General features: G+C 45.7%; 1 protein-coding gene across 1 annotated transcript in view; it reads left to right on the forward strand.

Annotated features, from left to right (window-relative positions):
- The first annotated feature begins 931 nt into the window (after positions 1-931).
- Positions 932-13,453, forward strand: part of CHKA (choline kinase alpha) — a 34,924-nt gene continuing 22,402 nt past the window's right edge. Inside the window, exons 1-3 of the mRNA XM_010837823.1 lie at positions 932-961; positions 2,265-2,350; positions 3,108-3,219. Coding sequence (XP_010836125.1) covers positions 932-961; positions 2,265-2,350; positions 3,108-3,219 — 228 coding nt within the window. The remainder of the gene's footprint in view (positions 962-2,264; positions 2,351-3,107; positions 3,220-13,453) is intronic.

Genomic DNA, 13,453 nt, shown 5'->3' on the forward strand with positions numbered 1-13,453 from the left:
GAGGCCCTCCCTCAGGAGAAAGGGCCTGTCCCTTGGGGAGCTTTTAACCTCATTAGAGAGCCGGGCCTAACCCACCAGCCTGGTGAGGACAGTGTAGGATGGTCAGTTACGATGCGTGGCAGGGAGGAGCCCAGTGAAGGGAGAGTGCCGCGGGCCTTGCCGATTTCAGAAGGTGTCTGCTGAGCACCTTCCCTTGGGGGCGTGGGCCTGGAGAATTGAAGCTAGACGTGACCCCTGCCTTCAGGGAGCTAGCAGAAGATAGCAAAAGCTTCCTGAGGATGTTGGGCTTCAACCTGGTTTTAAATAGTAGGTAGTTAGAATAGCAGAGAAGAGTGAGGAGTTTTGACTGGAAGAACAGGAGTCAGTGGGTGAGGTGGCGAGTGGTATCAGTTAGTGCTGGGCTTAGCTGCTTGTGACACAGGACCCCAGAGTCACATTGGCTTAAACCACCTAGAAATTCGTTTCCCTCGTGCATTGAAGAGGCCCGGGAGTAGCCAGGCTGAGCCGTTGCAGCAGCTTCCCGGGCTTGGTGGGGATGCGCACTCCTCGCAGCTGATGGCTGCGCCATTCCTGGGATGTGGCCCTTAACGTCATGGTCTAAGACGCCTCTACAGTTCTGGCCATGTGTGCTAGTCAGGATCCTGGCAAGAAAATGGAAACGACACTGGGTATTTCAGCAGACCTAGAGAATTTTATAGGAAATTGGGTGCACAGGCAGAGGAGAACCAGAAAAGCAGAAAAGGGAACACAAGTGAGTAGGATAAGGAGCACTGAGTGTGCAGGGGCAGACTCCTGGGGCTGGGGAAGCGAGGGGAGAGGGGTGAGATCCTGGAAGCGGAGAGGAGGGCCTAACTCTGTGGGCCCACCTCCGAGGGCACTGCTAGGCTGTGGTGGGGCTCTGACCTCTGGGCTGGTACCCTGAGGAGGGACCATGAGGCTGGTGCTGGTGTTGCCCACAGAAGTGAGGACGGGAGTGGGCGGGTTGGTACCACAGCACGTGGGCAGGTCTGCCTGCCGCCAGAACCCGGTGACACAGGAGCCGCTGCTCACGGAGGGGTGTCCCCGAAGACACCAGCGTCATCGCAGAACCGACCTGGAAGTCGGTCCACACCTCAGGATGGATGGGGGGAGGGGCCCAGCATGTGAGCAGGTCCGTCTCTGGCTTCAGACCCTTCCTTTACACTCTCTGTGCTGGCACTTGGTCTCACAAGCCTGGACGGCTGTAGAGGTGGCTGCTAAGTACACTCCTGATGTGAGGCAGGCTGCCCCCTGGGCGCAGCCCAGCTTCTCTAACGCAGGAAGGGCAGAGAACGTCCGCCACAGGAGTGGAACTGGCCACGACTCTCTGCCACCGTTAGTGCGGAGCGTTAACACCTCCAGATAAAGAGTTCTCCTGGTTATCTCTCTTCGGCACACAAACTGAACTCTGTCTCTTGGACCGGTTCTTGGCGGGACCTCTCACCGTGTGCCATGAGCCCTGTCTGGGTGTGTGATGGTTCCGTTGTGGTTTGTATTTTAGCCTCCCTTGGGGAGTGTAGTTTCACTGGACTGTTGGTGGATAGAACAGGGAGAGAGGCAGCTGGCTCTGGAGACTGGGGACTGTTGTTCTAGAAAGCCGTGCTCCAGCTGGCTCATGACTTTGTCTCCAGAAGTTGTACAGGCACAGCATTGCTGTGTGATACACTGCACCTGACGGGCAGGCGTAGGTCAGGGTTTGCTGAGCACCTGCTTTAGACACTGTCCTGCAATTTTGCAGTCTCTCTTAGAGTTTTATGCCTGCATTCTTCCCTGGAGCCGAAGTCTCTCGAGGCAGGACCAGAGTCGGTTTCAGTTTTGTGTTACCTGAGCTTCTAGTATCGTGCTTCGCTTGGGTGATAGCTCTTCACGATCTGAAGCCTACACAGTCGAGGCGCCTTGGGTCTTGAGTTCCGAACTGCACAGTGTTTAATGTTCCTTCATTTAAGTCTCCAGTATCTGCACTAATCATTTCCAACCCGGGCAGGTGATTTGTCCCCAAGGCTACACTTTACTGTTAAGTGTCCCCTGTAACGTGTTCCTCGTCTTCAGTAGTCATGTGAAAGGTTTTGGGTGTTGAAGTCTCCCCTTTCCTCTGAGAGCTCCAATAATTCTTAATGTTGCAAATTGTTTGAAACAGCTGTTAGTCAAATCTGGTTGAGAAGGGGTGGATCTTGCAACTTCAAGTGGAAAGTCCTGGGGGGATGATTTAGGTATTGCTCCAAGATTTTAACTCAGCAGTGACGTGAACAGGATGGGAATTTGGGGTCACAGATGAACATGGACTGGAAGGGATACATCTGAGATACCCCCATCCCCAGTTCCCATGGCTGAGGTGGGTCTCTTTGCCCCGTGTCCCTCTGTGAGGCAGATGCTACATGCAATTAAAAGCTGTTCTAATGAGGTAGATGAACCTGCAGCCTATTATACAGAGTGAAATAAGTCAGGAAGACAAAGACAAATACTGTATATTAACGCATATATATGGAGTTTCGAAAGATGGAACTGATGGTCCTACATGCAGGGCAGCGAAGGAGACACAGCTGTAAATAACAGACTTTTGGCTTCAGTGGGAGAAGGTGAGGGTGGGATGATTTGAGAAAATAGCATTGAAACACATACATTACCACATATAAAATCGATGACCAGTGCAAGTTCCATGCGTGAAGTAGGGCGCCTAAAGCCGGTGCTCTGGAACAGTCGGGGGCGGGGTGCTCTGGAACAGTCTAGAGGGATGGGATGGGGTTCCGAATGCGGCAGCGGAGGGGGAGGGGCCAGGTATACCGACGGCCAACTCATGTCGATTATGTCAAAAGCTAGCACAGTGTTATAAAGTAATTGCCCTCCAATTAAATTAAAAGCAAGACACCTCCCTCGTGGCTGTCCTAGAAGGACCAATGGGGAGTTTGCCTGTGGAATTGATCTGAGAACTGTGGAGCTCATCTGTGTTGCAGGTGCCCTGAGGGACTGAATGGAGACTCAGGTGAGGGCAGGTATCGTGGGCGGGAGCCGACTTCTCGCCCAGTTACCCCAGAAGAGTGACGCGGCTCGCCCTCAGGTCCCGCTCCTTACGGTGCTCTTGTTTCCAGCAGAGGTGGCCTCAGCAACATGCTGTTCCAGTGCTCCTTGCCCGACACCCTGGCCACCGTCGGAGACGAGCCTCGGAAGGTGCTCCTGCGGCTGTACGGGGCGATCCTGAAGATGGTGAGTCCCTCGGCTGCTCGGGGCGGGGGGCCTGGCCGCGGTTCTCATCCTCTTGGCCTGATTACCTGGGAGGAGATTTAAGACGTGTTAGTGGTGTTGTGGGAACTATTTAAAGACACTGCTTTTACTGTAATCGGGCTGCACCCCTGGGTTTTTTTCTTTATTATTCCAAGTGAATTCTGTCTTACTATTTGTTAGCAAACTAGTACAAGTACCACTTTTATGTCCAGAAAAAGTACAGTGTTGGTCAAATCTGTAATAGTGCTTTGATGACGCCTAGATTTTCCCCACACTGAAATTTTCAGCTCAGACTTAGGTTGTAAGCTTCCAGCGTGGGGAAGGTATGGTTTGTCTGTCATCATCAGAAAGGGGCTGCAGGATAACCCCAGTGCAGAGGGACAAGCTCAGTGCAGCTGAATGCAGTAAGTGCCTCCCTGTGAGATTTCTTTTAAAACTTTGAGTTTGTTAGATTCTTAATCTTTCTGAATTTTTATATGACGTAAGTAATTGAATCTAACTTTCAGTTTAAGTGCCTTATTTGTTGAATTGTCTTAACCATTTCCCAAACGTCTGGATTAAAAAAAAAAAAACCTATACATGAATTTATCATTTTACTGAACACACATATAAATGCGTGTATATTGCAATGGCAGAATTTTTATATCCATTTAAATCTCCCTTGGAAGGGCCCGTTTTGATCCTCATGAAATGGAAAATTCGTTTTCTCACTTTTTTTTTTTTTTTTCCTAAGACTAGTCTCTCTCAGCTCAGTCTAAAAAGCAGGTCATGTCCATTATCTGTGATAATCAATTATATGTTTAGAAATAATAAAGTTGGTGTTCTGAGTGTTAACTCACTTAAAAAATTGTCATGATGTGACCAAACCTTCCCACTGGGTAGCTTCCCCGTAGAGGGTGAGGGTCTGAGGTTGGAAACAAGCCCGCACGTCTGAGGAAACCTGAGCTGCCGTGGAGTTGGGTTCTCACACTGACTGACACCTGGCCCTGCCAGCTGACCCTGCGGTTCAGTTTTTTTATTTAATCAAATTGCAGTCTCAGAGAAGTTCTTGAAATACTCAATTTACGTCCTTTTGGGTCTTTTAATGAAATAACTTTCAGCCATTTCCCCCCCTAAGGACTCTCTCTAATGGTGAAGTCCCATTTCGGCTCATTTGTTTTGTATGCGTTCATTTAAGCAACACCTTTAAAATGCCTTAGTAGCCACTTCCTGGAATCGCAGGCAGTAAGACTAGTATTTACCTCTGATTCCTGAGGCTGCTGTTTTAACTTACACAGGAGCGTGTTCAGCGCGCACTGTATGCTCCCCCTGGGCCAGATGGGGTCCCGGGGCCCTGTCCAGAGGGGATGAGACGCTGATCCGTGCTGTCCAGCACGCCGGTCACCAGCCACCTGTGGCCGTAGGCACACTTGAAATGTGGCAAGGGCAGCCACGGAATGGAGTTTTAAACTTTATTTAATTTTAATTCATTTAAATGGACACAGTCCTGTGTAGCTGGTGGCTGCTATGTTGGCCAGCATGGCTCTAGAGCGTGCCATGTTAAGGATGGGCAACTTAGAGAAAGCCAGCTGCAACATAGCCCATGCACCCTGAAATTTTCTTTTCCCCAAATAAAGATTCACCATCTGTAGTTAATATTCTGCCTTTTTTGAAATTTTAGCAGTCTAGAATTATTACTTTACAGTACTTAAGTGCAATAGATATGTCTGGAAATAGAATTTAACAGAATTCTCTCTCCCTATTTATTTTTAAAGGGAAAGAAAGATCATTGGGTAACTCAATAGAAAAATAGAGAATAATGGACGCCACTTAAAATGCATTTAACTTTTTACTAAGCTAATGGATCAGAGCATGTTCTACACACAGTTCTAACGGGGGAGGTGGGGGAAGCACTCTGCATTTAGCTTCTCAATTCTATTTTTACTAGGCTGTCAGTTTCCAGTCCTAAAACTGCACCTGCTGAGGAAGTGCAGAAGCCGTGCTTGAAAGCACACGGGTGGAGAGGGAAACAGGTTGCTCACGAGATGGGCGCTGATCAAACGTCGGCTGGCCTCACAGTTGACTCAGTAGACAACAGACTTGCTTTTGTTAGAAAAGGAGCTGTTCCTTTGCTCTCTAGGTGGGACTCGGTGTTTTCACATAATTACTCAAGTTCAAGTACACTTTTGATTGAGGCCCTAGTTCAAGTACACTTTTTTTGTTGACGTATAAACTTAGTAAAAACTGTGAAACCTACAGCCTCGAATATATTTGGTTCCCATGTTCTTCCGGGCTTGGCAGGGGCCCTTGCTGCCAGTTAAGAGTTTCAGATGTTAATGGCCCTTGTCAACTGCTGGCCGTTGAACACTTAGGCAGCATGAGGAGGAGGAGAAACTCAGGATCTCTGAGCAGGGACTTCTGTTTAAGAGAGGAGGAGTGGGGAGTCAGGGGCGGAGTCTCAGTGGCCAGCAAGACTGGACCTAAGTGCAGTGCCCTGTGCTTTAAAAGCTGGGCTTTTGTGGCATGCGGCCAGGATTTTACCACAGATGTGAGTTCTTACTCTTCTCATATTTTCAAATCAGATTTTAAAATGTCTATTACTTATTTTGTTGCTGGGTCATATTGCTGATCAACTCTTTACAGTGAATCTGGCCTCTAATGGGAGGAGGGGTATTTATAGTCTACAGGTTATATTCCCATCATAACCAAAAAAATGGCCAGAATTGATAGTAACTTGTCAGGATTTGCATTCATTAAGAGATGTAGCTGAGCAAATATGGAACCCAAATAATAAGTCACATTACTTTCATGAATGCATGGATTAAAGACAGAAATATCATACAACATGTATGTCATGCTTGCCTTATTTTTTGCTCTGCCTTAGAGGAAAGCACACACACGTCCCTATACATGTATGTGCATTCATGGTATTTCCTGCATTGGTCGTATAAATGCAGTTCTCACATCCTTCAAGGTGGGTTAGAATAAGCTCCTTCCTTGAAGCGTGACAAATCACGACAGCATGTGATGATCAGCTTATGTAATACTTTCTCAGTGTTTAGCTGTTTGGCTTAATAACATGAGAGCCTGGTTGAGTTTCACACATCCCTTCTTTCCCTTTCTCCTCCTCGTTTTCAGCTCTGGGACTTTTTACCTCTGTGAGAATCGAATATTCAATAGTACTTTTTAAATTTGCATTTACAATCATTCACAAGTAACTTGGTTTAAAATAATAAGATGCTTCTTGACTGTCTCATTCTTCATCTTGGTATTGCGATGTCTGACCTTGTTTCCATAGCAGCCCTGAGATGCTCTCTGGTGCAGCTCACCACAGGCTAAACAATAGACGGCCAAGGTGAAGCCTCCCGGCAGGTTTAAAGCCGACAGTTCTGTCCCCACACAGCTGTCTCTGCCAGCCCCCATTTCTCCACGAGATGAATCAGAAGCAGACTTCCCAGCTGAACCCTGGAGGTTCTAATCAGAATTCGGGTTAATTTTAGGGGCACATGAGAAGTCCTGCATTGGACAAGAGGAAAATGGGCCCTTTTGAGAATGAAATAAGATCAGACACACAGCTTGAAAAACTGCCACACCACACAATATTGTTTGTAGGAGATTATTAAACATAAAAATATTGGTCTGACCTTCAAACAGTGTACGTCAGTAGAATTTAGTGTCTATTTCCCACGGGCCAGCTCTAACTTTAATGAGAAGGAGGTTATCCTCCTCAGCTGGATAGATGACGGAAATTGAAATTAACCATAAAATCGACTGTAACTAAAGCAGGTAGAACAGCTGAGTAGAAGCCTTGAGAAGTCCTGGTTCAGTCTTTGCCATTGTGGGAAGAGGTATTATTGCTAGAAGAGAGCTTGAACTGATGACGTCAGCTGCCAATGTAACGTGATTTTTTTTCCTTTCTGGTTTCTGGGAAGGAACATGCGCTCTGCACCGCCCAGCAGCAGCCTTTTCCCAGAAGCGAGTTTGGCTGATTACAAATAACCTGTTTGCTTATTTATCATGAATTGTGGAAGACACAAATGTCAGTACGTATTGTTCCTTCAATGTGACCTGTGCCAGTGGGCGGAAGTCTCAGGAGGCTTTGTCCCCGCCTCTGTCAGAACAGTGACTGTGTGGAGCCGGTCCCTTCTCCGCATGAATGGAGAGATTCTGCCTGGCCTTTCCAACGGCCTCATAGGCCTGAACGTCTGTAACACACCCTAGATCTCTCGAGTGTTGTCTGGGGAACTTTTGTTTTGTTCTCTGAGTAATAGAAGGCTAATATTAGTGCTTGTTGGAGTACTAACCATAATAAAATGAAAGGCATCAAGGCACAATGCAGATATGTCTCGGGGACTCGAAGAGCACTGTCTGGGGCACAGTCTTTTTTGAATTCAGAAAACCAAAAGTCACCATCCCTGTCTTCTCTTAACCCCAGGTTAATTGAAAATTCAGGCATGATAAAGTCCGGAGCAGCCCACAGATAGTCAGCAGTAAACTGCTGGCCCCCTGAGAAGCCGCCTGCTAGCAGCACTTGGCTCTGGAGCCGAGATGGGGTGGCCGCCCTGCTTCATGCAGAGCCCAGCTCAGTCCCCAGTGGCTGGGCACACGTTCCCGCCAGATGAACAAGATGCATTGAATTTTTTTTCTCATTGTATTAGGTCATTGTGACCTAATTTACCCTACTTTTAAAAACTCCCCATCTATGTTGAGCATGATGTAATTATATCTATTGTAAAGCAGTCAAAACCTTCCTCCCGGAAGTGAAGCATCTTTCTAGTATTGCGCGTTCCCATTTGGTCTCACCTAGCATTTCTTCCATGAATCCCCTCCAAAGGCAGTTGCCAAATTACCCCCTACCGTGGTACCACCTTCCATACCTGCTTTGGTGCCTTCTTTTGATAACGAAATAAACTACAGGCTGCTGTGTCTAATTTTGACATATGCAAAGTGTCTTTTGTCTTGCTGGTCTTAAATGTTTGGGGTTTATAGCATGAAGCCAGGACAGGTGTCCGGCCCTGGAACGCTGGTGTGACTGCAGCCCGCCCTCGGGAAGGAACGTCTTCGTGTCGGGTGGCATGAGGGGTGTGGGGTAATGTACGACTTTAGCTGTGCATGTGTTCTCTGCTGCAGGCTTGTCCATGCGATCGTGCCTGGAGCACTCTGGTTTCCAGGTGACAGACACGATTCACGGTATAGTATGAGTCCTCTGAAGTTGGAGCATTCTCTACAGCTTTAATTTCTGTCTTTTAGTTCTTGGTTTCAAGAAATGTTTTTTAAAACAACAAAGTTGTAATGCTTTTGTTAAGTAGCACCAGCTACAGTTTGTGCTTGCTTAAAAAGCTACAGTAATTAAGATTTCAGAATGTTATGTATTGAATATATCACTTTGGGGTGGTTGTTTTTATTTCAAGTCCCAGGCAAATCAGACCCCTTTCTTCTGTTTCCTCAGTAGAAAATGACAAACATTTAGTAATTATAGACGTTTATGGGCCTCAGCTTGAAAATTCATGTCCAGTATTCAGCTGCTGCTTCTCTCATGCCATTTCAGCCTTCAGGAAATGCCACGTATATATTGATATTGTGGTTGGAGTTGGAAACTCCCTTCTCTGCCCTTCTCACGTAGGGTCCTTCTCCCCACCCCGGGCCTTTATGAAGCTCAGCAGTGCTGCTCTGACGTGGGAGGACGCACAGGATCTGTCCCTGGAAACATGCTGCCTGCAAGTCAGCCTTGGGGTGCTCGTGCCGGAGGAACCCGAAGCCGTCAGAGTCCTGGGGCGGCAGGTCACCTGGGATCAGACCTCAGTTTTGAGAAAGTCACCTTCAGAAAGCCACCTTCTTTACCTGGCCTTGCACTCACCTGTCTTCCTCCTAGTTTAGGTCTGCCTGGAGCCTTTTAGAAGTTCTAATCTCCTCTTGATATTCGTCACACCATCTGGTTTTGCAGAGATCGGCAGGATCAGACTGTCTTAGACTGGTCCTTGAGTAGATGGAACACACTCTAGAGACTCCAGTGAAATGTTAGAAATCATTGTTCGTTTCAATTCTCGCTATCCCTATGTGTTCACTAAATAATCACACAAGCTATACTTTAGATCATTGCATTGTCATCTCACATTTTAATGTGTTCTATAATATATTTTCAGGAAATGGTGGAAGAAGCCGTAAGAGCAATAAATACAGAATGTTTTCATAGAAATCAGGAAGCGGGAAGGTTAGGGTCCATGATATTGAGGAGAACACATACTGCAAAAGGTTACTGAAGAGCCACATTCCTGCCGTGCATTCCTGCCACCTTGGTTAACAGGGATGGCAACAGGTGTAGCCCCCATGTTGAGAACCTCTTCTCTCGTCTTAGTCGTCTTCAGAACCACGGGCAGTACAGTCGGGAAGCCCATGACCCTTCAGGACCTGACAAGCCTCGTGGTGACTGAATTCAGGGTGGTGCAGCCATCCTGTGACTCAGGTTGAACCCTGGTGGCCCAGAGTCCCTTGGGGCTCAGTTCAGCAGGAGACCCTCTGGTTAGTGGAGAGAGGGTTTTCCTAGACTGAATCTTAGATGCCCTAGAAGCTTAGTCTAGCTAACATTTGGCTTATTCTTTCTTAATTACTAATTGATGGATCCCAAAGCTCTTTTATTAAAGGCTGCAGCCAACTTAATCTTTTGTTTTATAAGAGCCTTTAAAAGAGACAGTAGCTGAATGATGCTGGCCCTTATTGTGTGTAGATTCCCGTCTGTATCTTTTTATCTCTGTAGCCACCATCATGTTAACATGGTATGCCTTCCTCCTTCTGACATTATCTGTAATTGATGATTTGATTTTAAACAGCATTTCCAACTTAGTATACCAGTGATGACGTGTCACTCTCCCTTCTCAGTGGGTTCATCACTTTGCCCTCACCTGCCCCACAAGCAGCTCGTGCAATAGCGGGTCTTTAATGCACTGTGAAGATAAATGTTTCAGGTTTTACACAGGATATTGAAGTAGCTGTATGCCACTCTCATTTATGTACACACACAGCCACAAATACACAGAGCAGGGAAAATCCAGGTGCTGCTTTTGTTTCATCCAGCAAATGTGGCTTTATTAAAGTAGTTTAATCATTAAACTAGTTCCCTCATCATTAGCAGAATCTTTTATTAACAGCTGCCCAAGCAATGAGAGTTTATTTGGCTTAAACAAATGTCAAGAAATAACCCTGTTATATTGTGGAATATTAGGTAACTTACTTTCTTCATAGTCTTTAAAGTAAGAAATCCTTTAAATGTGATTTTGTCAGAAAAGTAACATTTGAAACCTTGTACCAAATATATTTACTGTAGAAATAGCATACCTTTAAATCTAGCCAATAGTGTACAGGCTTTTAGGAATTTAGGTTTTAAATTTAGAGGTACTTGGCCAATCAAAAATCTGTTTCAGCTTTTAAATTCTTCCATGACTTTAAAACAAAATATAAACCACACCCCCTTTTTTATTACTACGACTTTAGCCTGTTTCCTAGAGCAGAGCTGATGAGTACTTAGATTATAATGAATACTTATAGATTCTCTTGAAAACCAAGCCCAAACTAGGAAGAAAAGAACAAGAAAGATGGCAGGAAACCAGTGGCAGTGTATTTTTCTTCTTATTGGATATCTTCTCTCTCTGTAGTTTAAGTATGCAACTCAGGAGCTTTTAGTTTATTCCTAGCATTGGGCGTCTTCTTTAGCAAATCTGGTGCATTCTGACTTCTTAGGTCTTGAAGTTTCAGTGTTTATTTAAAACAACATTTTATTATGGAGAATTTCAGATGCATGTAGAAGTAGACCAGAAGAGCGTAGCGCACCCCAGGGGCCTGACGTTCGTCTGTGTCTCTGCCCAGCTTGCTTTCGTCTTTACCCTTGTTTGTTCTCTAGGGTTCTTCCAGATTTCACAGTATTTCTTCCATGCAGGTTTCAGTCTGTACTCATGTAAGCTGATTTTAAAAATACATGACCACAATAGTGTTGAAAATGAAACTTTTAAAACAATTATTTAATATTAAATAATGTTAGTATCCAAATTTCTAATAAATGTTAAAACTTACCTTTATTTTATAACTTATTGAAAGCTAATTTTTATTAATGTAGAAGCTAGTTGGTGAAGAACTCAGAGTCATGTTAAATATTTCTATGTTGTATTTTAATATCTGCTTTGAATAAGTCTGTGCCTCTGAAATAAAATCCCAGAGATCCCAAGTTAAGTCTTACCTCCCCTCTCCCTGGAAAGAAAGGCCTCTTTTTTGGTGGCTCTCTCTGTGGGCAGCCGCTTCCCTCACCTTTCCGTGAATATTCAGCCTGCTTGGTTTTTGATTTCCTGCTCTTCTTACCTGCAGGATCGAGGGACCCTGAACATTCTCTACTGAGGAAACAGAACAGAGGGCTGGGCGTGGCGCAAGTCCATCTCGCCTTCCTGATGGTGCTCTGACGGGAGGAGTAATGATTCACTGGGGGCAGAATGCAGTGGGCAGGGTGGGCAAGTTATTCGTAGAACTTATTTCTACCTAATGATGCTCCTTTGTTAAAAAGAAATGGCCCTGGGAACTAAGGCAATTGGTGAGTCAGGTGAGGTGACTTGCTGTTATGAGAGCACCGTTAGGCAAGGGAGGGGGACTTGTGTTGGCTCAATAACCCCTTAACTGTATCTCCCTAAGAAGATACAGTTCAAGTAATAACAGCATAGAAATAACCACAGTTGTCTAGAAGTGTGTACAGGTCAAATCCCGTTACTGCAGACTTCAGTGGGGTCTCCAGATTCCTTATTTGTCTCTTCCTATGAAGTATCAATATGCAGAATATCAGATCATAGAACTTGTTCTGTTCTTAGTGTCCTTTGGGGGAAAAAGCACAAGAATTTAACCTTTGGGGGGCACTGTGGCCCACCGGGCACCCTGCCTAAGGACGTAGCCCGCCCCCCACTTCTGGAGTCACAGACCTGGGTCTGGACTCAGCAGGCTCCTTCACCCTGGTTCCCTCCTTGAGCTTCATGGTGCAGGAGTGCTTATTTAGTCCTGCCATCCACAAAGTATCGTGAGCACCAGGATTTGTTGGGAAAGACCAACAATAAAGAAAAGGTGGAGTCCCTGTTCATTAGGAATTTGTGGGCCACTGGGGAGAGGGGACAGCTGGAGTGTAGGGCTAAGGCCATGGGGCGGTCAGGAGGGCGTTTTGCAGTTAGAGAAGGAGTGAACGTACCTAATACTCCTCCCTAGGGTTTGTCCCACCCCGTGTCAAGCCATCAGCAAGAGTCAAAAACTGTCTCTGCAGTATTTTCATTTTGTGGTTTTCATTGTAACGGGATTTAACCTGTAACATCTTCCCATCAGAGAAATGCAGATTACACAAAAGAAAATAGCATATATCCCCCATTTGTAGTTTCTGTACTTTATACAAAATGTACTTCACTGTGTGCTAAAGACATTACCAAGTATGTATAAGTGCAAGTCTTTTGCAGATACCTTCATATGAACATTTTGTTTACTTTTTATATTGAGTAAACTGGAACATGTACTATTTATACAGAACATACATTAAAATGTGTGTGGGTTATTATTTCCGTGTTGATGATGGGAGTGGTTGCTCTGTATGGCTAGGTGTTTTGAATGGTGCTAGAGTAGCTGGTGGTGCTTAACGTGGCATTTTTTTTTCCCTGTCCACACTTTCTACCCTTGGTACAGGTATTTTTGATAAAGCTGTGGAATGGAAAGGTATGTTTTTCACGGGATTGTTCAACAATCTTTTACCTTAAATTTCTGTAAGAGCTTCCTTTATGGGCCTCCGTGTCTGACTTAAGCAGACTTAGTTTAGTAAATTAAACAAATAACGTTTTTCTAGGGGCAATATTTGAGTATAAAATTTGACAGGACGCGTAAGTTTCTCACTTGCTTTCCCCTGTCTCCCTATTAAACACCGTGTGAAGGTTTGTAAAGCACTTGGGGTGGGGGTTGCTTTTAAGAGCTCAGATCTGCCGTGAGTGGACGATGTGGGCAGACAGTGGCTTGTGGAAGGTCACAGTCCGAGTGTGTCGCTGATAAACTCCTGGTTACCGCTAACTTGCAATTTCATTGAGGAAAGGGGTGTAGAAGCCTCTCTCAATACGTTAACAGATGAAGTAAGTTTAGGGCCTGTATTAAATTGGCTCGGGCCTCTCTTGGGTGGAGGGACTCCACGCTGAGCTAGTGGCTGCCCGACCAACAGGCCTCCTGCCCGCACCGGGCACCC

The sequence above is a fragment of the Bison bison genome, unplaced genomic scaffold (assembly GCF_000754665.1).
Source record: "Bison bison bison isolate TAMUID 2011002044 unplaced genomic scaffold, Bison_UMD1.0 scf7180017864080, whole genome shotgun sequence".
In the NCBI taxonomy this organism is placed as follows: Eukaryota; Metazoa; Chordata; class Mammalia; order Artiodactyla; family Bovidae; genus Bison; species Bison bison.